The sequence below is a fragment of the Neoarius graeffei genome, chromosome 3, assembly GCF_027579695.1.
Source record: "Neoarius graeffei isolate fNeoGra1 chromosome 3, fNeoGra1.pri, whole genome shotgun sequence".
NCBI lineage: Eukaryota > Metazoa > Chordata > Actinopteri > Siluriformes > Ariidae > Neoarius > Neoarius graeffei.
This window is the reverse complement of record NC_083571.1, coordinates 12,887,559-12,907,003: the sequence shown is the minus strand read 5'-3', so window position 1 is coordinate 12,907,003 and position 19,445 is coordinate 12,887,559. Positions and strand designations below refer to the sequence as shown.

Sequence of the window (19,445 nt, the reverse complement as noted above, 5' to 3'; positions counted from 1 at the left end):
TTGTCCAGAATGACCTCCAGCAGCTCAGCTCCACCGTCCCTCATGGTCAAGTTCTTATTGTTCATTATCATGCCTTGCAAGCCGAATGTCAGTTACGCATACCATTTATACCCCGCTGATGGAAAACATGAAGGACCACCGGCGCCGTTTAACTATGCCAGACTAATGGAGGGCACGGCTTGCGGAGTAGTCATTCAAACCGAGGTGCTGTGGAAGGATGGCCGTTAGAATTGACCTTGTTCAGACCGTTCCTTTGTTTATGGGCTGTTTACTGCTAGCCATGGCCGGGTTGTGCACTCACAAGGCTCAGCTTTGGCTAGTTTCGATAGTACGTCTGCTTATTGCCAGCAATATATCTACATTGCAGCTCTTCACTTAGCTTGGTGTACCTCACCTGTCGTCATGTGTCTCATAGCAAGGTCACCGCAGGATATCCAAAGTTCTTTTTGCGTACCATTGTGCATACTTGTGTATATTTGAACGTTTTATATTTTGCAGTTCTGTTGTCAGGGGCAAAAACCATTTGGTTCAGATTGAGTCAACTTCCTGCTATTGCGGTGTTTAATTCAAGGACCTGCTAACTGGCTTATTAGTTGGATCTGGTGTGTTGGAGCAGGAAGGGATTTTCACTTCCAGTCCTTGGCCCCCTGCCCAACACATCAGATGAAAAACTTGATTAGCTCTTGGAAACTAACACAAACTCTTCCATGTTCTGTCTGATCAGAGCAGTGTAGGGACGCCATATTGTGTAATTATTGACTTGGCATCTCCCCAGGAACAAGAATGCAGCAAGGGTGCCAGTGCTAAAAAGGCAGGTGGGAATGGCAAAGAATAATGTTTCCGCAATGCCTTTTCCACAGTCACAAGTCGTGCAGTCTGTTTTATACCCGTTTCAAAAGCAGGACCATTTCAAAAACTATAAAATGAAGCCTTGCTGCTTCACCACTTCCTGTTTATAAAGCTACACAGATTAGCAGAGAGTCATTTTAGCCAAGCATTTGAAAGCTGTAGCTTAACACTAGTGGCACAGTGACCTCGCCAGGCTAATTATCCAGAAGGCTGCCGATGACTGACTGATCTAATCTAAGTGTACACATCAAGGGAGACTGTTGACAGTTGCGACGATCTTCTCGAAATCTGCTGATTACCAATTTTGCAGCTTAAAAACCAATGTGAGGCAGAACAACTTCTCGCATTTACCACATGTAAACCAATGAATTAAAATGCTACCTAGCGAAGAAATATTTTTTTAGGTTAGTAGAACATTTTTGGTTCTCAGAACATCAGTTTTAGCTCTCTGAGTGAGTCTTTCCATAATTTATGGCAGATTTAAAAAAAAAAAAAAAAACTTTTTTAGAACATCATGGGGGCGTTATTTTTTGTGACCTTACTGCATAATCACCTAAGAACCTGTTGAATACTTGCTGAATGGGTAGCATTGGCTCTTTTACACCCTGAGCCATTTTGATACCAAATTTAAACCAATCAATAAAACGTGCATAGACTGGCATCACCATTAAGTTAAACATTTCCTATCAGTCTCTTGGATCTGACACCCAGAGCTGATTTAGAGCTTCTCATCCACAGATGAGTGTGTGCCTGGCTTTCTGTAGACACACAAGGACTGAGTGGCACCAGAGCTGATTACGTTCACAGAGCTGGCAGCAGATTAGCTGTGAGGTCTGGCAGTGGATGTGCTTCATAGTGAGGCTCTGATGAACGTCAATCAGCCAAGAGTGGATAAAACCTTCTCTCCGCTTTCTCCGAGCAGTCACACTGGGCTGCATCACCACCTCTTCTTTTATTCGCTGTTCTTCAGCTTGGCTTCTGTAAAGTAGAGGTGCACATCGAAATGGGATTCTGCAGAGCTCAGACAAGAATTTTTTCCTGTCATGCTAGTGGTCGGATATGAAACTCGAAACTTTTTCCTGGTCAGCATTACTATGGTTTAAGATGCTAATTTGTTTGTTTTGCAGCATATAACCAAGTTCAAAGGAAAATATTAAGGAGTCAATCAAAAGGAATTTCTTTTGAGCGGACGGTATTGGTCAGAGTTGTTTTGGGAGCGGACAGGATACGTCAAAATTTAATTGTTAGAGGGTTGGATTGGTCCAGATTCTTATTGGGAGTGAGTTGAATTGGTCTGAATTCTTTTAAAAGCTGCCAGCGTTGGTCATAATTCTGTCAGGAATGGGTGGAATTGGTCTAGATTAACAAAATTATAATAATGTATATAACGCTGTTCTCACAGCCAAGGTCGCTTTACAGTTAGAAAAACAAACAGGAAGAAAGTCCTCCAAAAGTGGTCAGGATGTAACTCAAGTGGGGTAGCTGCTCACAGCCCCACTGAAAAATGCACACAGGGATGTCCTGTACTAGTCTGGCTAACGCGACTTCAAAGCTCTACGAGCTATTGGTCTGGCCAAGATATTCAGCCCAACCGTTTCCCAGAGCCCGTGGTTGACCCGCCTCCCTGAAATGCCTCAGTTTGCTACTGGTCGAAGCCAGAAAAGGCTGTGACGAAGCTTAAACCAATCACATCACTCTTTCCTCTGACGTATGTGACGCAACGATAGAATTCTCGCTGAGCCCCATTGATTTGGCTACTAGCGGGGCTAACTGGTAGATTAAACTCTTACCGAAGCCGGTCGGGAGCAAGGCGAAAACGCCCTTCCTTTCAATAAATACCTCCAGGGCTGCTCTTTGCTCCGTTTTCAATGAAAACTTCCCGTTGAATGCTTTCAATACAGCATGATTCTGTAAACAATCTATGGCTTCCGGTCGCAGTTCTTCTACGTCACTGCCTTGAACACGCCTCTACCCAGGGCCGTTGGAGATGCTCAAAGTTGATTGGCTCCCGATTTTTCCGGAGCTTGGAAGAGCTGGAGATAGCTTGCCTGGCCAGACTAAGCTCGCAACAGGCCCTCGTGTTGCGTCACGCTTAGGATGGGCGGGCCCAGGCTAGTCCTGTACAGCTCTCGCAATGTTACCAGGCAACAGCGCTCAGAATGCCATGCCATGGATCCACAAAGCGAGTCCAGAAACATCACTGCACAGAGCGCTGGGTGACCCTGATATTGACGAGAGCAACAAACGTACCACAGTCCATAGTGAGCAGAGCACTCGTGGTGGACCAAAGCCTGGGGAGAAACCTACACTCAAGACCGAGTCTGGAGCTACACCACAACTGGTGGACAAAAAGACCAAATCAGCAAAACGTTAAAACGGAGAGCAAACAAAGAAAAAAGAAGTGATTCTGGTGAGAAGTGGCAGGCAAAATGCACACGGCGTACCCTCAACTGGAAACGAAAAACACAATACGATTCTTTTGGGGAAAAAAACCTTGTATTTTGAGAATGGGCTGGATTGAGCATATTGAGGGAATGGGCACAATTGGTTGGAGTTCTTTCAGAAGCAGGCGGGATTGGTCAGAATTTTTCTTTTTTTTGGAATTCTGATGCGAGTGGGTGGCTTTGGTTGGACTTCTTTTTGGGAGCAAGGGATTGGTCAAGATTCTTTCAAGTACTGAAGGGATTGGTCAGAATTGTTTTGGGAGCAGGTGGGCAAGTCAAAATTCATTTGGGAGTTGGTTGGATTGGGATTCAAAAAAAACAGTCGTCGTCCCCCCCCCCCCCCCCCCCCCCCCCCCCACACACACACACACACACACACCTTTACTGTAGAATCTCTGGTTTAATCGGTTGCTTTATGGCAGGTAAACCTACTTTGTATATCAGGGTTGTTTCAGCCGGAGAGGTTTTGATCGGTCAGCTTCAATGTACATCCAGTTCAAGCTTCAAAGTTGGCACATGGTGGCATGCAGTGCAGACCTCTATGAACTTGGCTCAGAAGTCAAATTCTTATCCCTGAGCTGAAACAGTTTATAATAGTAAGCATGCTGAGCGTGTACATGGATGGACCTGTGAAGTTTAATGGGGTAAAGCTGGCGTTTCACAGTAAGAAGGCCTTAAACTATTTTTAGCTCCAACATGCACACACTTGTTGTATCAGATGTGTGATCTGGACCTAGGCTGTGTTCTTGTTTAGGGAATCTGAATCAGGAATTGTGAGCCATCCCAATGGAAGGCTTGGCATTTATCATTTTTACTGCAGGCTGGCATAATGAATGAGCTTCAGCTCTCCGGCAGCTGCTGGTTCTGATTGTTGGCAGCACATGGGGAGAGACAGACAGATAACCGGACTTCCAAATTCATGAAGTGGTTAGTTAGGAGGTTGCTGCCATGGTGGGGGTTGTGAGCAGAGATGGTTTTTCCAAGTTGAATTCCTGTGTGCTTTGAACTAGAAAGGCAGCTAATTGGCTGGAATTGCATACGGATTTTCATTAACTCCAAAGCTTTATGCTTTGTTGGAGAAAAAAAACCCAGAAACTTGGCTCTGAGCTTGGAATTGCATCATTTTCAAACTCCATGAAAGATTGTCTCATGTCATTCCCGGGTAACTCTGGTACTTCTTTTTTACATTTTTAAAACTTTAAACAGCACATCTGAATAAAGTAATGAATGTGTCTTGGTGTGTAAATCTCATGGTTGGGATTAAAATGTTGACGAAGCTCCAAACCACCACCAGCTCCCAAACCAAAGGATCCAGACAGTGTTGTTCTACCTGGTAATACGAGACCTCCAGAATGGCAGTGAGTTGCAAGTCCTGTGCTCAGCTGTTAGGGGATTACAGACCAGCTCCTGCTGCGTCCTCTCAACAGTTCACACACAAGCTCCAGTATTTTCCAACATGGTGTAAACACCATACCACTAACCTTCATCATGTCAATCTTTCATCTACCCCAGACTTCGTGCAGCACCCGAGCACAAGTTATAATATACACGATAAAGTATATGTTTTATTGTGTGGTAGTGTGTGAATTTTTCTCCTAGTTTCTAGTTGGCAAAAATTGATGTTTAACACCTTTTGTAGATACCTTTTCTAAAATGCTTGCACTTGTAATAAAAATGCGCCAGAAATTAAATAAAACGTAGATAGATGATAACCAGCAATAATTATTTACCCACATTTGTCAAGGTTGGAGTAAAATGTAATAGCAGATAGCCTATTAGCTAAAATATTCCTTTTATTAAGAAGTGAAAAAGTTTAATAACGAAGAGGCTTTTTCTTAAACTTTTATGAACATTTGTACTACCTCCATTTGCTTCTCTCTTCTTAATCTTTCATCAGTCTGTAAAAAGAGCTCTGATTTCTTGTTAAAGTGCATATTCTGGACCAATTTCTTTTTTTTTTTTTAAATATGAAAGTATGTCCCTTTACACACTCATCCAGAAGGGTAATTTTGCACAAGGCCATCTGTCTACAGCAGAAAAAAAAATCAAATAACAAAACGCATCTGGAAAAATCCCAAGGGAGTCTGGAGCCAGATTCGTGACGTCACCTGCGGAAACGCCAGCAGGCTGCGCGAGCTTTGCACGGTTTCAGTGCACAGCCTGTGTAGACCAAGCGCTCCCATTTCTCTCTCATTGTCCGGTCTTTTGGGAAACGATGAGTACTAATCCCATCATGATTGGTGTTGCTACACCCTCCTACGATACATCTGTTAACCATTTTAATAATTACGTGATAACGTTGAAGAAATTTGCAGCAAACCACCAGGTCGTTTTCTCATAAACAAACCAGCGCTAATGTAGGATTCAGAAGGAGGCGTCCCGCACGCGACGTCACGAAAATCTGTTGTTTGCCAGGAAATCCAAATGCCAAGTTTTTTCAGAGACGGACCAATTCGCCTCAAATGGCTTGATTTCAACCGAATTTTTCTGGTATTGTGCAAGGTAAAAAAAAAATTTGCACATACTGCAAAATGTTAGATATTTGACCAAAGTTTAATATAAAATAGGAGAATTACATTGATCTTGCTCCTGAGTTTACCCGTGATATGCACTTTAAATCTGTTTGTACAGACAATCACACAACAGCTCTTTCCCATTTTAGATCTGGTTTGTTTGGGTTGTGTGTGTCTGTTTTTTCATGGCATTAGAGTTGTGTTACTTCCGCCTACTGTTAAGTCATGAGCATTCCCCCTGTTTTATGTTATTGTGTCCTCTGCTGTCTAAACAATGCAATTACAGCTCAGTCTGATAATCATGATTCATTTTTTATTTCATTGATTCAAATAGTCATAAATTTGTATCGCAGTTCATCATTGCACGATATATTGGTACATGCCTGATGGATGGATGGATAGAACATGCATCCAAATAAGCAAATAGTAATAGAATTAAAATGTATACGTTTGTCAATATTGTCAAACTCCTGGGTTTTTAGATTTTACTTAACTTTTTGCTTGTAGACCTCATGCAGGCTTTCGTCTAAACGGGGGAACAGGGGCGCTGCGCCCTCTTACTCTCGGCGTGCGCCCCCTTACCGACTCCGTGAAAACATCCCAGCAACACTATGTGACAATGTGTCTGATCATCAAATACGTTATAATTGCTCCAAAAATATTCCAATTATAATAGATACACCGCCAGACGGTGCGAAAACAATCCGAATTAGCGTTTTCCAGACTGAGGCGCCATGTTGTTTAGTTGTTTACTTGTCGCGGCTGCTCTCGCGAGATTTGACATGGGTTACATACAAGGTCAGCTGACTTGTAGAGCGAGATTTCTCAAGACTGAATGACCTTTCACCCACTGGCGTGGGAGCTTTTGACAGAAGTAGTTTGCGAGTTGTTTTTGTTGACACTTGGGCATTTAAAGATGTCATCCCGCGGCACGAAGCGGAAGAAAGCCAAAGACTGTCCGGGACAGAAGAAGATTACTTCTTTCTTTTTCAATGTTGACAGACAATTTGTTACAATTTCCCTCTCAGATAGCCTCAGAATGTCCCATTGGAGCATTTTTCAAAGGCTTTGCACGGCGGGGGGGGACAACTGGCACCATCCCCCCCCCCGCTCCCTCGCCATGGTGAGCGCCCTCGTACTATATTTTTCTAGAAAAAACCCTGTCATGAGTTTTACTGAATACCACCGGCACAAAATGAACTTGGTCATCTCTAGATCTAAAATCATGACACTAAAAAAGTTAAATGGAAGATAGGCTGCTGTCGATTAACAGCCGAACACAATCAGATGTTGTAACCCAATGAAGTACAATGGCGTTCCGGGGGTAATACACTGAGGCACCTTTGCGAGGTGTGTGTTTTGGGGCTCGTCATAATTTTTACCCCAAAAAAGGGCGCACTGAGAAAAAGGTTTAGAACCCCTACTCTAAATGATTGCTCAACTGCTGAGTTTGATGACAGTGTGTAGACAGGGCAGTGTGTGTACACACTCACCAGCCACTTTTAATAGTAACTTGTTCTTGATTCTGAGATTCCTGTTCTTGACTGGCAGGAGTGGAACCCAATGTGGTGTTCTGCTGTTGTTTGTCTAATGAGATGCTTTTCTGCTCACCACGGTTGTAAAGAGTTGCTATGTGTTACTGTATCCTTCATCCTTCCTGGCAGCTCAAACCAATCTGGCCGTTTCCCTCTGACCTCTCTTATCAACAAGGCGTTTGTTTCCACCCACAAAACTGTCACTCACTCAGTGTTTTTTGTTTTCCACACCATTCTGTCTGTGCAAACTCTAGAGACTGGTGTGTGTGTGTGTGTGTGTGTGTGTGTGTGTGTGTGTGTGTGAACCCCAGGAGATCAGCAGTTTCTGAAATACTCAGACCAGTCCATCTGGCTCAAACCAACACCCACGCCACAGTGAAAGTCAAACTTTGAGATCACAATTTTTCCCATTCGGACGTTTGAAGTGAGCGTTAACTTGAAGCTCTTGATTTGTATCTGCATGATTTTATGAATCGCGCTGCTGTCAAGGGATCGGCTGATTAGAGAGCCGCATAAAACAGCAGGTGGATGTTCCTAATAAAGTGGCCAGTGAGTGTATAATGTAATGTGGTTGTTCTAATTGTGTTGTGCAGATGCTGGGTGGAGCTCCTCTCCCTGTGAACACACTGGTGAAGATAAAGGAAGGGCTGCTGAGACAGCGGGAGCTGGAGATCGACAGGTGAGTGATGATCTGTTTGGTGTGCTGATGAAATAAAACGAAATGAACTGAGGGAATTCATCTGCACCCCGATTACACAAGAGCATCTGGCATGGTGTATTCGCTAATTTCACTTTGCATTCAAATCTCGTGTCCTTAACCGAAAAGATCTGGCCAGTTGGGACATCTGGTTTCCTCAGTGTGTGTGTGTGAGTGGCAGCGTGTCGACATGCTACAGTGCATGGTGAGGAATGTGCATTCCTGATTGCTGAGTGACCTTCAGCTCACTGGCGCACGCACACACACACTTGTGTTACGATCCTTCTGAGGACCTTTCACTGACAAAACTCTTAATGCAGCTCATTAATTCTGTGCTACACTCAAATCTAATCCGAATCTTAACTTCAGTAACCAAAAAGAAACATTATGGGGGATTTTTGTTTGTTTGTTTGTTAAATAAAAGCTTTTCCTCATGGAAACCAGCCAAAAGTAAAAACTCTGATAATATTCCTATCCTTTTAAGGCGTATTCACACGGCAACTTTTACTCCGGTGTAGCACCGGGGCTGCCCCGGTAGAGCGTTCACACGGTACAAAGTTATACCGGTGTCGCCCCTGAAAGCTGCTTAAACCGGTGCAAATCTAACCCTGCTCGGGAGGTGGTTTAAGAAATTTACTCCGGAGTAAATGCTAGTCTGCGGGGCAGCACCGATATAAAATGGGACGTCTGAACGCTACAGGGGTAGACTCGCTACGCGTGAGGAGAGTCGATTACATACGGGCATTGCATAATTTGCATCCTGGTATTTTGCGCTTCCAAAATGGCGAATATCAACAACAACAGAACTGCGTGTCTTCCAGTGTTGCCAGATTGGGCAGTTTTAAGTGCATTTTGGCGGATTTGAACATATTTTGGGCTGGAAAACGTCAGCAGTATCTGGCAACACTGGTGTCTTCATCCACGTTGTTTTCCCGGCGCTTGGTGATGCCTTGACAACCGGGAAAAGGAAGTACATTTTCACGCATGCACATATTTCATTTCCGCATTATTACTGTAGGAAATGATAATAATAAAAGGAAATGATATCAAAACTTTATTACTACCAAAGGAAATGATAGTAATAAAGTTTTTGCGACTATTGCACAGTCGCAAAAACTGCCGTGTGACCGCAAGTGGGGCTGCACCGGTGCTAACACGCTTCTCTCTAGTAAGCAGGGTTGTGACGTGTGAACGCTCCACAAAATTTACACCGGTGTAAGATAGGGATGTTAACCGATGACCATTTGACCGGTGGTTGACCGAATCAACGTCAACCGGTTAAATTTTTTTTTTTTTGGTTGTCGGTTAAAAAAAAAAATCATTTTGGAGCGGAGAACCTGGAATTCTGTGTTGTAAACGCTTGGGGCATGCCATGCGGTGTAAGGACGACAGCTGACAAATCAGAAACACTCATTCAGTCATGTCCCGCCCTCCCGCCCCAGTTAAAGACAGCTGACAAATCAAAAACACCCATTCAGTCATGTCCTGCCCTCCCGCTGCCACTCTGTGAAAGAAAAGTGTAGACACAGGCTTTTTAGCTTACAAATTACTATTCTGTTTTTTTTTTTTTTTTAATTATTATTAGAAGGCACATGGAGTTTAGTCCTGCCTTGGCCAGTGCTTTCTGAAAGTATGTTTCGGTCTGTAGCCAACAATGCATGTTATTGCAGATCATATCTCTCCACACAAACTAAAGGCGCAGATGCCGACTTTTTCACGGCTTTTTCATGGACTGTAACGGCATTTGCTTATGTAGTAATTTTAATACAGAATTTACTCTGATGAAATTATTCAGACACTCCAACGCCCCCCCTAAAAAAAAAATCGGATCTGCACGAGCTGTGAAAAAGGCGCGCCGTTTGCATCCCTGTTTAAACTCATAGGTTAATCGACTTTAACCGGCTAATGAGGCTCGGTGGTCGGTCAAGATTTTTTTTAGTTTTCGCCGTCCCTAGTATAAGATATATCGCAACAAAATACATCGGTGCAGCATCGATGCAAATATGTGCCGTGTGAACACCCCTTTAGATCCATTTTATCCATTTGGTCTCCTGCAGGATAATAAAAACATGCCCACACACACACAATGTGTGAAGTTCACAAACTGGCACAGTCACAGGGCACATGCTCACAAAAACACCAACACACACACCCACACAGTGTTAAGACCTCGGCAAAGTCGCACAGCCGTTTTTTGTTTGTTTAAATATAAAGTTACACCCATGGTGCTGTTTGACCATATTGCCATTAGATTCTCATTCAGGCTTTCTATCATTCAGTAGATCTGTTGCATCGGACAGTATTTAACAATATTTTGGCTATAAAGAAAAACCCAAACTTTGAATATCTGTCATTATTATATGGCCCGAGCTACTTCCGGAAAAATCGTGTGCTCTGATTGGTTCCCTGGCGGGCACAATTTTCTCATAATGCCCGTGGGTGATCTTTCCAAGGCGCCGTTTCTCAAAAAACCTGTTCATTATCTAACATCATTTTGTTGAAAAATAAACCAATGTAGATTATATTTTTATATGTCGCAGAACGGCGGCACGGTGGTGTAGTGGTTAACGCTGTCGCCTCACAGCAAGAAGGTCCGGGTTCGAGCCCCGTGGCCGGCGAGGGCCTTTCTGTGCGGAGTTTGCATGTTCTCCGCGTGTCCGCGTGGGTTTCCTCCGGGTGCTCCGGTTTCCCCCACAGTCCAAAGACATGCAGGTTAGGTTAACTGGTGACTCTAAATTGACCGTAGGTGTGAATGTGAGTGTGAATGGTTGTCTGTGTCTGTGTCAGCCCTGTGATGACCTGGCAACTTGTCCAGGGTGTACCCCGCCTTTCGCCCGTAGTCAGCTGGGATAGGCTCCAGCTTGCCTGCGACCCTGTAGAACAGGATAAAGCGGCTAGAGATAATGAGATGAGATGTCTCAGAACGTTTGTCATGTATTACTCGAGTGGAGAATGAAATAAATTCAGTTTTGAAACTGCTAGCTGTTTATTCTGCATGCGTGACTCAACTACATTACAAACAGCGTCACGTCTCATTATAATGACCGTCTGTTTTAATCTTAGAAATAAAAAAGCCATATAATAAACTCCTCCTTATTATCCTCGCTTGCTTGGTCTTTACGGGAAAATATATGGCTCCGTCTGTGCTGTCAAGACCTCGGTCTGATATTTTCCCATAAAGACCAAGCAAGCAAGATTAGTAGTTATTAATAGATGGGAAGAATATGGCACGTTTCTAACACTTGTAGTTGTTTTGGATACACCCAAGCATAAACGACATCCATATGATGTGCTGCTGAAACATGGGTCCCTAAAACAAACTTTTGAATGACCTGTTTGTTTGTTTTTAAACATTTCATGGTCATGTCATGCGTCTTCATCCCACGAGCTTTTATTGCATGTTCCAGTTCACACGGTACAGCTTCAGGGTTCCCGCTGGCGCTCGTCATTGACGAACGTAATCCATCAGTGAGGAAGAGAAAATTGCTCACAGTCGTCACGGTGACGAATGTATTTGTCGTCTTTATCATTATCATAAGTCATCTTTTAAAGAAATCCCTCCACAAATCCTTCCGTTTGCTGAAATCCAACCGCAGTGAAGAGACGGCGGGAAGCCAGAGTGTAAACAATGAGCGCACACTTGTGACCAATAAAAATTGACCATACATAATGACCAAATGGACGCCAAGCTTTTGACCAATTGTTGTGCGTCTTAATCGGCCTGGTGTGATGGTGGAATTATCTGTGCGTGAACCAAACAATGGTGCAGTCTAAGGGCCTCTGCATGCTCTTGCGACAAGGCTTTCGCAGATAGCTTTTCGCAGACAGTTGTAATTTATCGTTGAGCGGGGAGTAATAGGCGTGCGCGATGTTATTCACCGCAACTACGCAAGGGGGTGCGAAATCGCTAGGAGTAGTTGGTGGGTGTGGTTAGTGGAGTGTTTATCCTCCGGTTACTTATAATGACTAGAACTGGAGTCGTATAGATGTACGTACTTCCTCACTTCCTCGATCAACTGCTCTTCGTGCTGCTCCATCTTCGCTCGTGTTTTTAAAAATGGCGGTAGTGAAAACAAACCAAACTGGGAAAGTAGGGAAGCGGAAGTGCGTGTACAGCGGATGTAGAGTGGACCAATCAGAGCCCTCTTGTCTGCGACGCTGTCTGCGAGGCTTCTGCGGTGGTCACAATTTTTGGGAGGTGTGCGCAGAGTGTCTGCGAAAGGGGGGGGGCTACGCAGATGTTGTCTGTGACGCCATCTGCGAGGACTGGGTTGTCAGCATAAATTGGCCATAAGCTGATGAGGTTTTTTGGGTGAGCTGCTTCAAGCACTGAAGATGATTTAAACAGTCATGGGAGAGGCGCTCAGAGCCCCGAGTAGAGGTCTGCGCGGGTCGGATTTTTCAGTCCCGCTCGCGCCCGCATTGTGCAGTCCCACTCCCGCCCGCGCCCGCAAAGAATTATGATTTTCAGTCCCGCTCCCGCCCGCGCCTGCCATATTTTGTCCCGCTCCCGCCCGCAAATCCCACATGATGCAGACGTTCGCGTTATTTCTCAGGAAAGTTCTTGTCTTGACACAGTGTGATGGTGCCCCACCCCCTACTTTGAGTGGATTTGAGCATAAATATCTACAGCTCACGTTTGTTATTGTTTACCTTATTTCTGAATTCAGCATGTAGTATCTCTAATAATAATAATTAGTGCTGTCAAACGATTAAAATATTTAATCGCAAATCACACATTTTTATCACATGAGAAACCATTGTAATTCTCTGATCAGCATAAAAAAGTGAATGGGCTTGCTTTGTATCAATGTTTTTTTTTATTGCAAAGCAAAGCTAGTAAAAGAAATGAATTGATTTCCTGCTTGCGTTAGTCTGCAACTTTAACCAGAGAGACAGGTTACACAGTGACGGTAGGCTTGACTCAATGCTATCCCAGAAATCCTTCCTGTAATATGCAAATTTGGCCGCCTCTGATTGGACAGCCAAATTTGCATATTACAGGAAGGATTTCTGGGATAGCATTGAGTCGAGCCTACCGTCACTGTGTAACCTGTCTCTCTGGTTAAAGTTGTAGACTAACGCAACAAGTAAATCAATTCACTCATGGTTCTCTTGCTAGCTGGGTGTGAACTGTGAGTCATTAGAGTGATCAATGGCAAGTTTAAGATGCTATTTCTCACTCAATCCGGCAATCTGACTTTCTCTGCAAATTTAGGCATCTTAAAATGTTTTTATTAATGCCAAATAAAATATCCAGCACAAATTATATATGATAGACATAAATTAATAATTTATAAATTTTATTTCAAGCACGTTTTTAGTTAGCGGGACTGCAGCTTATCACCGTTCCCACCCGCACCGCATATCTGCACTCCCGCTCCCGCCCGCGTGCGCATATGTGCACTTCCGGTCCCACCCGCGCCCGCAATGAGCTTTCAAAATTTGTCCCGCACCGCACTGCTTTGCGGCGGGTCCCGCGGGAATCCCGCGGGAGTGCAGGGCTCTAGCCCCGAGCACATCAGACAGTGTCAGTAATACAGGGGTCAGTAAAAAACTCCAAAGTGCTGTCAGCTGGTAAGTAACTGAAGGGAGCACTGTTTCAGGCAGCGTGGCGTGTTGAGTTCCCGCAGTGAACGTATGATGTAAAACGCAGCGTCATTCTGTGTTCGGTTTGTAAATCGACGGAAAATTCAAATTCCTTCACTGTTGGTTGGTCCAAGACTCTTCTCAACTGTGTTCAATCAAGTTTAGTGTTGAAGTAAAGGCTAAAGGGAGTCCTCATACCTCTTTGGAATAATTTCCTGCTAAAATAACCTTCAGTAAGCTCAAACTAAAGAGGTTTATTTGAGCTTGATGGTGCACAGGGCGCCCAAAACCAAGTCCTTCTTATTAGAGGCTGGCGTGGAGCCCAAATTTTATATGTAACCGAGAGGCCTCGCTGTGTCTGTACAAATATTTGAATTGTGCCAGTTTGGTTGGTACAAACCTGTATTAAGTCCACTTTGATATGTCGGTAACTAAGAAGAATGCAGACTGAGAAAACGTGAAGAATACTTCTTTGACTTGATTTTTCAAGGAAAAAAAGTGAATATTTTTTCAGAACCCTGCAGCTTGGTTATTTATTTAACTCACTGCACATATTCTCTTCTCACACATTCATGTCCTGACTCTTCTTCATCTTCATCCTGTGACCCGTTTTTTTTTTTGCACGTTCCGGAACATACTGTACAGCTCGGACTTCAATACAACCCATGCTGCTTAAAAAATGTCTGTTTTTCAAATTTATATATTTTATTTAGCCGCTTCTTATTTTTTATTCTGCTCATAGAGCTACTTTTGTCTATTTTAAAATTCTGTTCTCTTGACTGTCCAAGCACCGACCACCAAAGCGAATTCCTTCTATGTGAGAACGTACTTGGCAGTAAACTGGATTCTGATTCTGATTCTGAAATGAGATTTGTTATTGCTTCAAAAGCTATTGAAAGCCGGAATGGATAACACTCAGGTATAATCCTGGAGGACTGAGGAACGGAATTTTTTATATGTACCTCAGACTCTTGCACTGTAGGCTATTAGAGTTATTCTTCGTATATTTATTTTAGTTCAGTATCTTAGCTTTTTTTTTTTAAAGAGTGGAGTGTTGTTAAATTTCTATCTGTACAATAATGATTAAAATTAGTTGCTGTAATTATTTCGTTTTCATGTTTCATTCCTGTATAGACTCTTAACGTGTCACTGCCACCTACTGGATACATTTTGAACTGCACTAACTAAAATTATGGTAAATTATGAAACTAGTATTTTTTTCCCCCAAGTGTGGTTTTAAGAACAAGTACTCCTTTGCAAACATGTTATTCAGCACTTGTTAAATGCTTTTCAGCTGTACACTTAACTTTCTTGCATCTCCAGCTTCTCTTGCTTGCTTACGAAGATTTTCATCCTTCATTTCTATTCTGATTCGAACTGTAGGTTCTAACCTGACTTTATCGGTCCTCATGTTGCTGGTTTTACTGTGATGTCTGTACATCATCAAACAGTCATTAAGACATGATTTGCTTTCCCAGTAATTTATCAGCTTCAGTTTTACACATCAGTTCTATTTAATTCCCATTTGCGCATTATGACATTTATGTTGGATAATGACATATGTTTTATGCCATCCCCCCCAACGTCTCTGTGTTTCCCAGGCAAAAGCAGCAGATCATGCAGCTCCATGCCAGAATCAGGGAAAACGAGTTAAGGGCACAGCAGGTCCTCCAGAACCAGAGAGGGCGCAGTGACGACTCATACGCGCTTAAAACAAAGGTACTTAATTATGCATGCAAATATGATGAACTTTTGATTCGTGACGTTGTTAAAGACGTTACATTTTCGGCGTTCCTCCTCAGGAGAGCCCGCTGGACAGCCCTGCATCGTCTCGACACAGTCCTCAGACTCCAGTATGCTGCGAGAACGGAGAGCTGGGGCGCAGACTGGCCTCAGCCGAGCTCGAGGTCATCCACCTCAAAGAGTTCCTCAAGCAGAACACACAGAAATACACAGAGGACATCAAGAAGCTGGAGGAGAAGGTCTGCTGGGGTTTAGACATCTGTCATATGATGTGCACAGGGTGTCCGCCGAGTCTAAAAAAGTCTAAAATTACACATTTTCAATTTTAGGCCTAAAAAAGTCTAAAATACAGAGATATTTTGCACTGTTGGTCTAAAATCTCATTTGGGTAATTTAAGACCTAGGTTACGTGCAGAATTATTCTGCATGTAGAAAATCTTCCTGGAAGTTCCTTTCAGCACTTAGATGTCACCCGGGATTGGTTACCATCTCGGTGCTGAAAGGAACTTCCAGGAAGATTTTCTAGTTTTGGTTGTGTTGCCAGATTGGGTGGATTTAAGTGCGTTTTGAACATATATTTTGGGCTGGAAAACGTCAGCAGTATCTGGCAACACTGCCGGCGGGAAGATTTCCTGGTTCCGGTTTACAGCACTGACTCAGTTCGTGCAATTGCTGGTGTTGCGTAGGCTACCGTGTAAGCTCTGTCAATTTCAGCGACAAATTAAAAATGGAAGCGGACGAATTGGTTCCTAAAAGAACTAGTAAGGGGTCGGTCATCTGGCATTTTTTTGGATATCGCGAGGAGGACGTGGAACAGCAAGTGCCAGTTTGTAAAGTGTGCAAAAAAAACCTGTCATCACGAAAGGCAGCAGCACGACAAATATGTTCCATCACCTGAAAACTCACCTGGTACAGTAAGAAGAGTCTCTTAAACTCTGAACTACTTGCCCACGAGCTATAACCCCCCACGAGCTAAACAAATGACCATAGCGGCCTCATTCTCCAAAGCCCCCCCATATGAGTAAATGAGTCAGAGATGGAGAGCTATAACGGATGCAATCACTAACTTCATTGCCGAAGACATGATCCCAGTTAGTATAGTGGAAAAACCAGGCTTCCAAAAATTACTAAACACACACAATCCCAAACATGAGTTGCCTGGTCGCAGACATTTTACAGAGAAGGCAATACCGGAATTATACACATCTGAGAGGCAGAGCCAGAAAACATTCAGCTCAAAAGTGTGCAAAGAGGAAAATGATGTTTTGCAGATCTCTCTCTTCTCTTCCTCAATCTCTCTATTATGAATGTTCCAGTGGTTCTCAGTAGTCAGGTTAATAGCTTGGAGATCTATTTTTTAAAATAATTTAATGAAAGAGCACTTTTCTTATTTAGGCTAAATGTCTTTCTCAGTGTTGAGCTTGCACTTTACTGATTTGAGCTCTGAGCAGCTCTGTATTGTGTTGCCCCTTTGTTGCAATTTTCAAGATTGTTTTTGCAGTTTGTGCCACATCTTTGTTGAATAAAAATAGTCTTATTTCAATTCAGTTGTGATTAATCACTAACATGAAAATTTAATATAAATTTTCACTGAAAATTATATCACTGAATATATCACTGAAAATTGTGTGCGCGATACATAAAATTATTATATCGTAACTATTGAGTATTTTATGATCATCTTCCGACTTGCATTCATTTCGTGTTTGTTTAAAACATTTCCCAGTGGTTTCCTCCCTGTCCCTCAGGCAGTAACGTGAGAGGCTGCTTAAGGGTAAAGAAAACAACATCACGCACTCGCCAACCAATCCCGGGCGAAATCTCGGTGCTGAAAGGAACTTCTGGGAAGATTTTCTAGTTTCGGTTGTGTTGCCAGATTGGGCGGGTTTTGAACATATTTTGGGCTGGAAAACGTCAGCAGTATCTGGCAACACTGCTGGCGGGAAGATTTCCTGGTTCCGGTTTACAGCGCTGACTCAGTTCGTGCAATCGCTGGTGTTGCATAGGCTACCGCGTAAGCTCTGTCAGTTTCAGCGACACATTAAAAATGGAAGCGGACGAATTGGTTCCTAAAAGAACTAGTAAGAGGTCGGTCATCTGGCATTTTTTTGGATATCGCGAGGACGACATGGAACAGCAAATGCCAGTTTGTAAAGTGTGCAAAAAAAAACTGTCATCACGAAAGGCAGCAGCCGGAATTATACACATCTGAGAGGCAGAGCCAGAAAACATTCAGTTCAAAAGTGTGCAAAGAGAAAAATTGTTTTGCAGATCTCTCTCTTCTCTCCCTCAATCTCTCTCTCTATTGTGAATGTTCCAGTGGTTCTCAGTAGTCAGGTTAATAGCTTGGAGATCTATTTTTTAAAATAATTTAATGAAAGAGCACTTTTCTCATTTAGGCTAAATGTCTTTCTCAGTGTTGAGCTTGCACTTTATTGATTTGAGCTCTGAGCAGCTCTGTATTGTATTGCCCCTTTGTTGCAATTTTCAAGATTGTTTTTGCAGTTTGTGCCACATCTTTGTTGAATAAAAATAGTCTTATTTCAACTCAATTGTGATTAATCACTAACATGAAAATTTAAAATGTGTTGTTGAAAACCACCTGTAAAGTTAACCAAGAATGTTATTTAATCTGCAGGGATTGTAGTGAAAACAGTAAAGAGTAAAAGTTAGATTTCATGGGGTCCTTTAGAGGAGATTTAAATATATCGAGATGTATATCGTGAAATGGAGAAAATGTATCGGGATATTCATTTTTTCCCATATCGCACAGCCCTATTGTCACTGTTTGTAGCAAAATGGGCAAATGCAAGTTTAACGACTGCTGGCTTGAACGCAATGATTTCGTAGACTGGTTAAAACGTGTACCAAACAATCCGTTTGAGGCGTACTGCACATTGTGCAAAAGAACACTCAAACTCAGCACCCTGGGTGTAAAGGCACTGGAATCGCACGCGAAAGTGGAGAAGCACCAGGCTGCCCATAAAAGTCTGCAACAATCGCATGCCATCACTCAATTTTGTTCACCGTTGTCAAGTCCAAGCACATCTCGAGACGGTGTATCAGCTAACTCTGTGCGAACTGTAACGCTACAACATGCAAACCGTACGGAATCGAATGCCTCATCCTCAAGTGATTTGCGGGATGTCTTTGGCTCCACTGCAACTTAGTTCCTCATTAATGCAAGAGCGCACCCTCGGGATGTAATGAGTTCACTGGTGAATGATGATAAATTTTGTTATTTCGAAAGTAATTCAGGCTCTCCCAATTTTATTTTTTTTGTGCGGCATAAGTCTTAAATTTAACCTGTTATGGTCTTAAAAAGGTCTTAAAAAGTCTTAAATTGAACTTGTTCAAGCCTGCAGACACCCTGTGTGCAGAATATCACTGTGTGAATAAAACGCATAGGGTTGTGCCGTTATCAGAAAATAATCAACAACAAGGTGGAGTGATGCATCCCGAAGTTGAATATTTTACTGTAAAATCACATCCCGAAGTGTTTTATTCCTCTTATACCGCAGTAAATTTCACATCGGTGATTTTTAATTGATGTGCTACTGTTGATGTACACACACCATGATGTCACCATTGCATTATTTTCTTGATATTACCAAAAATAATGTTTTAACTTTTTAATATCTAGTTTTAATATCAGATTTTTAGTTACACACACTTGTAGAAGACAGCCTTGATTGGATTATAGTTTTTGATATTAAAAAAAAAAGTTTTGTGTGTGGTTTAGATGAAGACGCGTGATCGCTACATCAGCAGTCTAAAGAAGAAATGTCAGCGAGAGCAGGAGCAGAATCAGGAAAAGCAGCAGCGCATCGAGACTCTGGAGAAATACCTGGCAGATCTGCCCTCGCTGGACGAGGTGCATACCCAGGCCCAGCAGGTACACACACGCGCATCACTTTGTATACTGTTAACACTTTCCCACTGCTGCTTAATCCAATAAGAGAGCCTGTTTTTGATCATTTATGCAAACAAAACTGAATAAGGAATAAAGTAATAGCTGATCACAGGCACAGTGTTGTTATAGCGCATCAGTACACTGCGTCTCTGGTGTTTGAGT

At 42.9% G+C, this 19,445-nt stretch overlaps 1 protein-coding gene across 2 annotated transcripts in view; it reads left to right on the top strand.

Moving 5' to 3' along the window:
• The window catches only part of cep85l (centrosomal protein 85, like), a 128,615-nt gene that overhangs the window by 83,482 nt on the left and 25,688 nt on the right, over positions 1-19,445 (top strand). For both annotated transcript variants that reach the window (XM_060916417.1, XM_060916416.1), the window contains exons 4-7: positions 7,935-8,020; positions 15,229-15,346; positions 15,430-15,609; positions 19,113-19,265. In XM_060916417.1, coding sequence (XP_060772400.1) covers positions 7,935-8,020; positions 15,229-15,346; positions 15,430-15,609; positions 19,113-19,265 — 537 coding nt within the window. The remainder of the gene's footprint in view (positions 1-7,934; positions 8,021-15,228; positions 15,347-15,429; positions 15,610-19,112; positions 19,266-19,445) is intronic.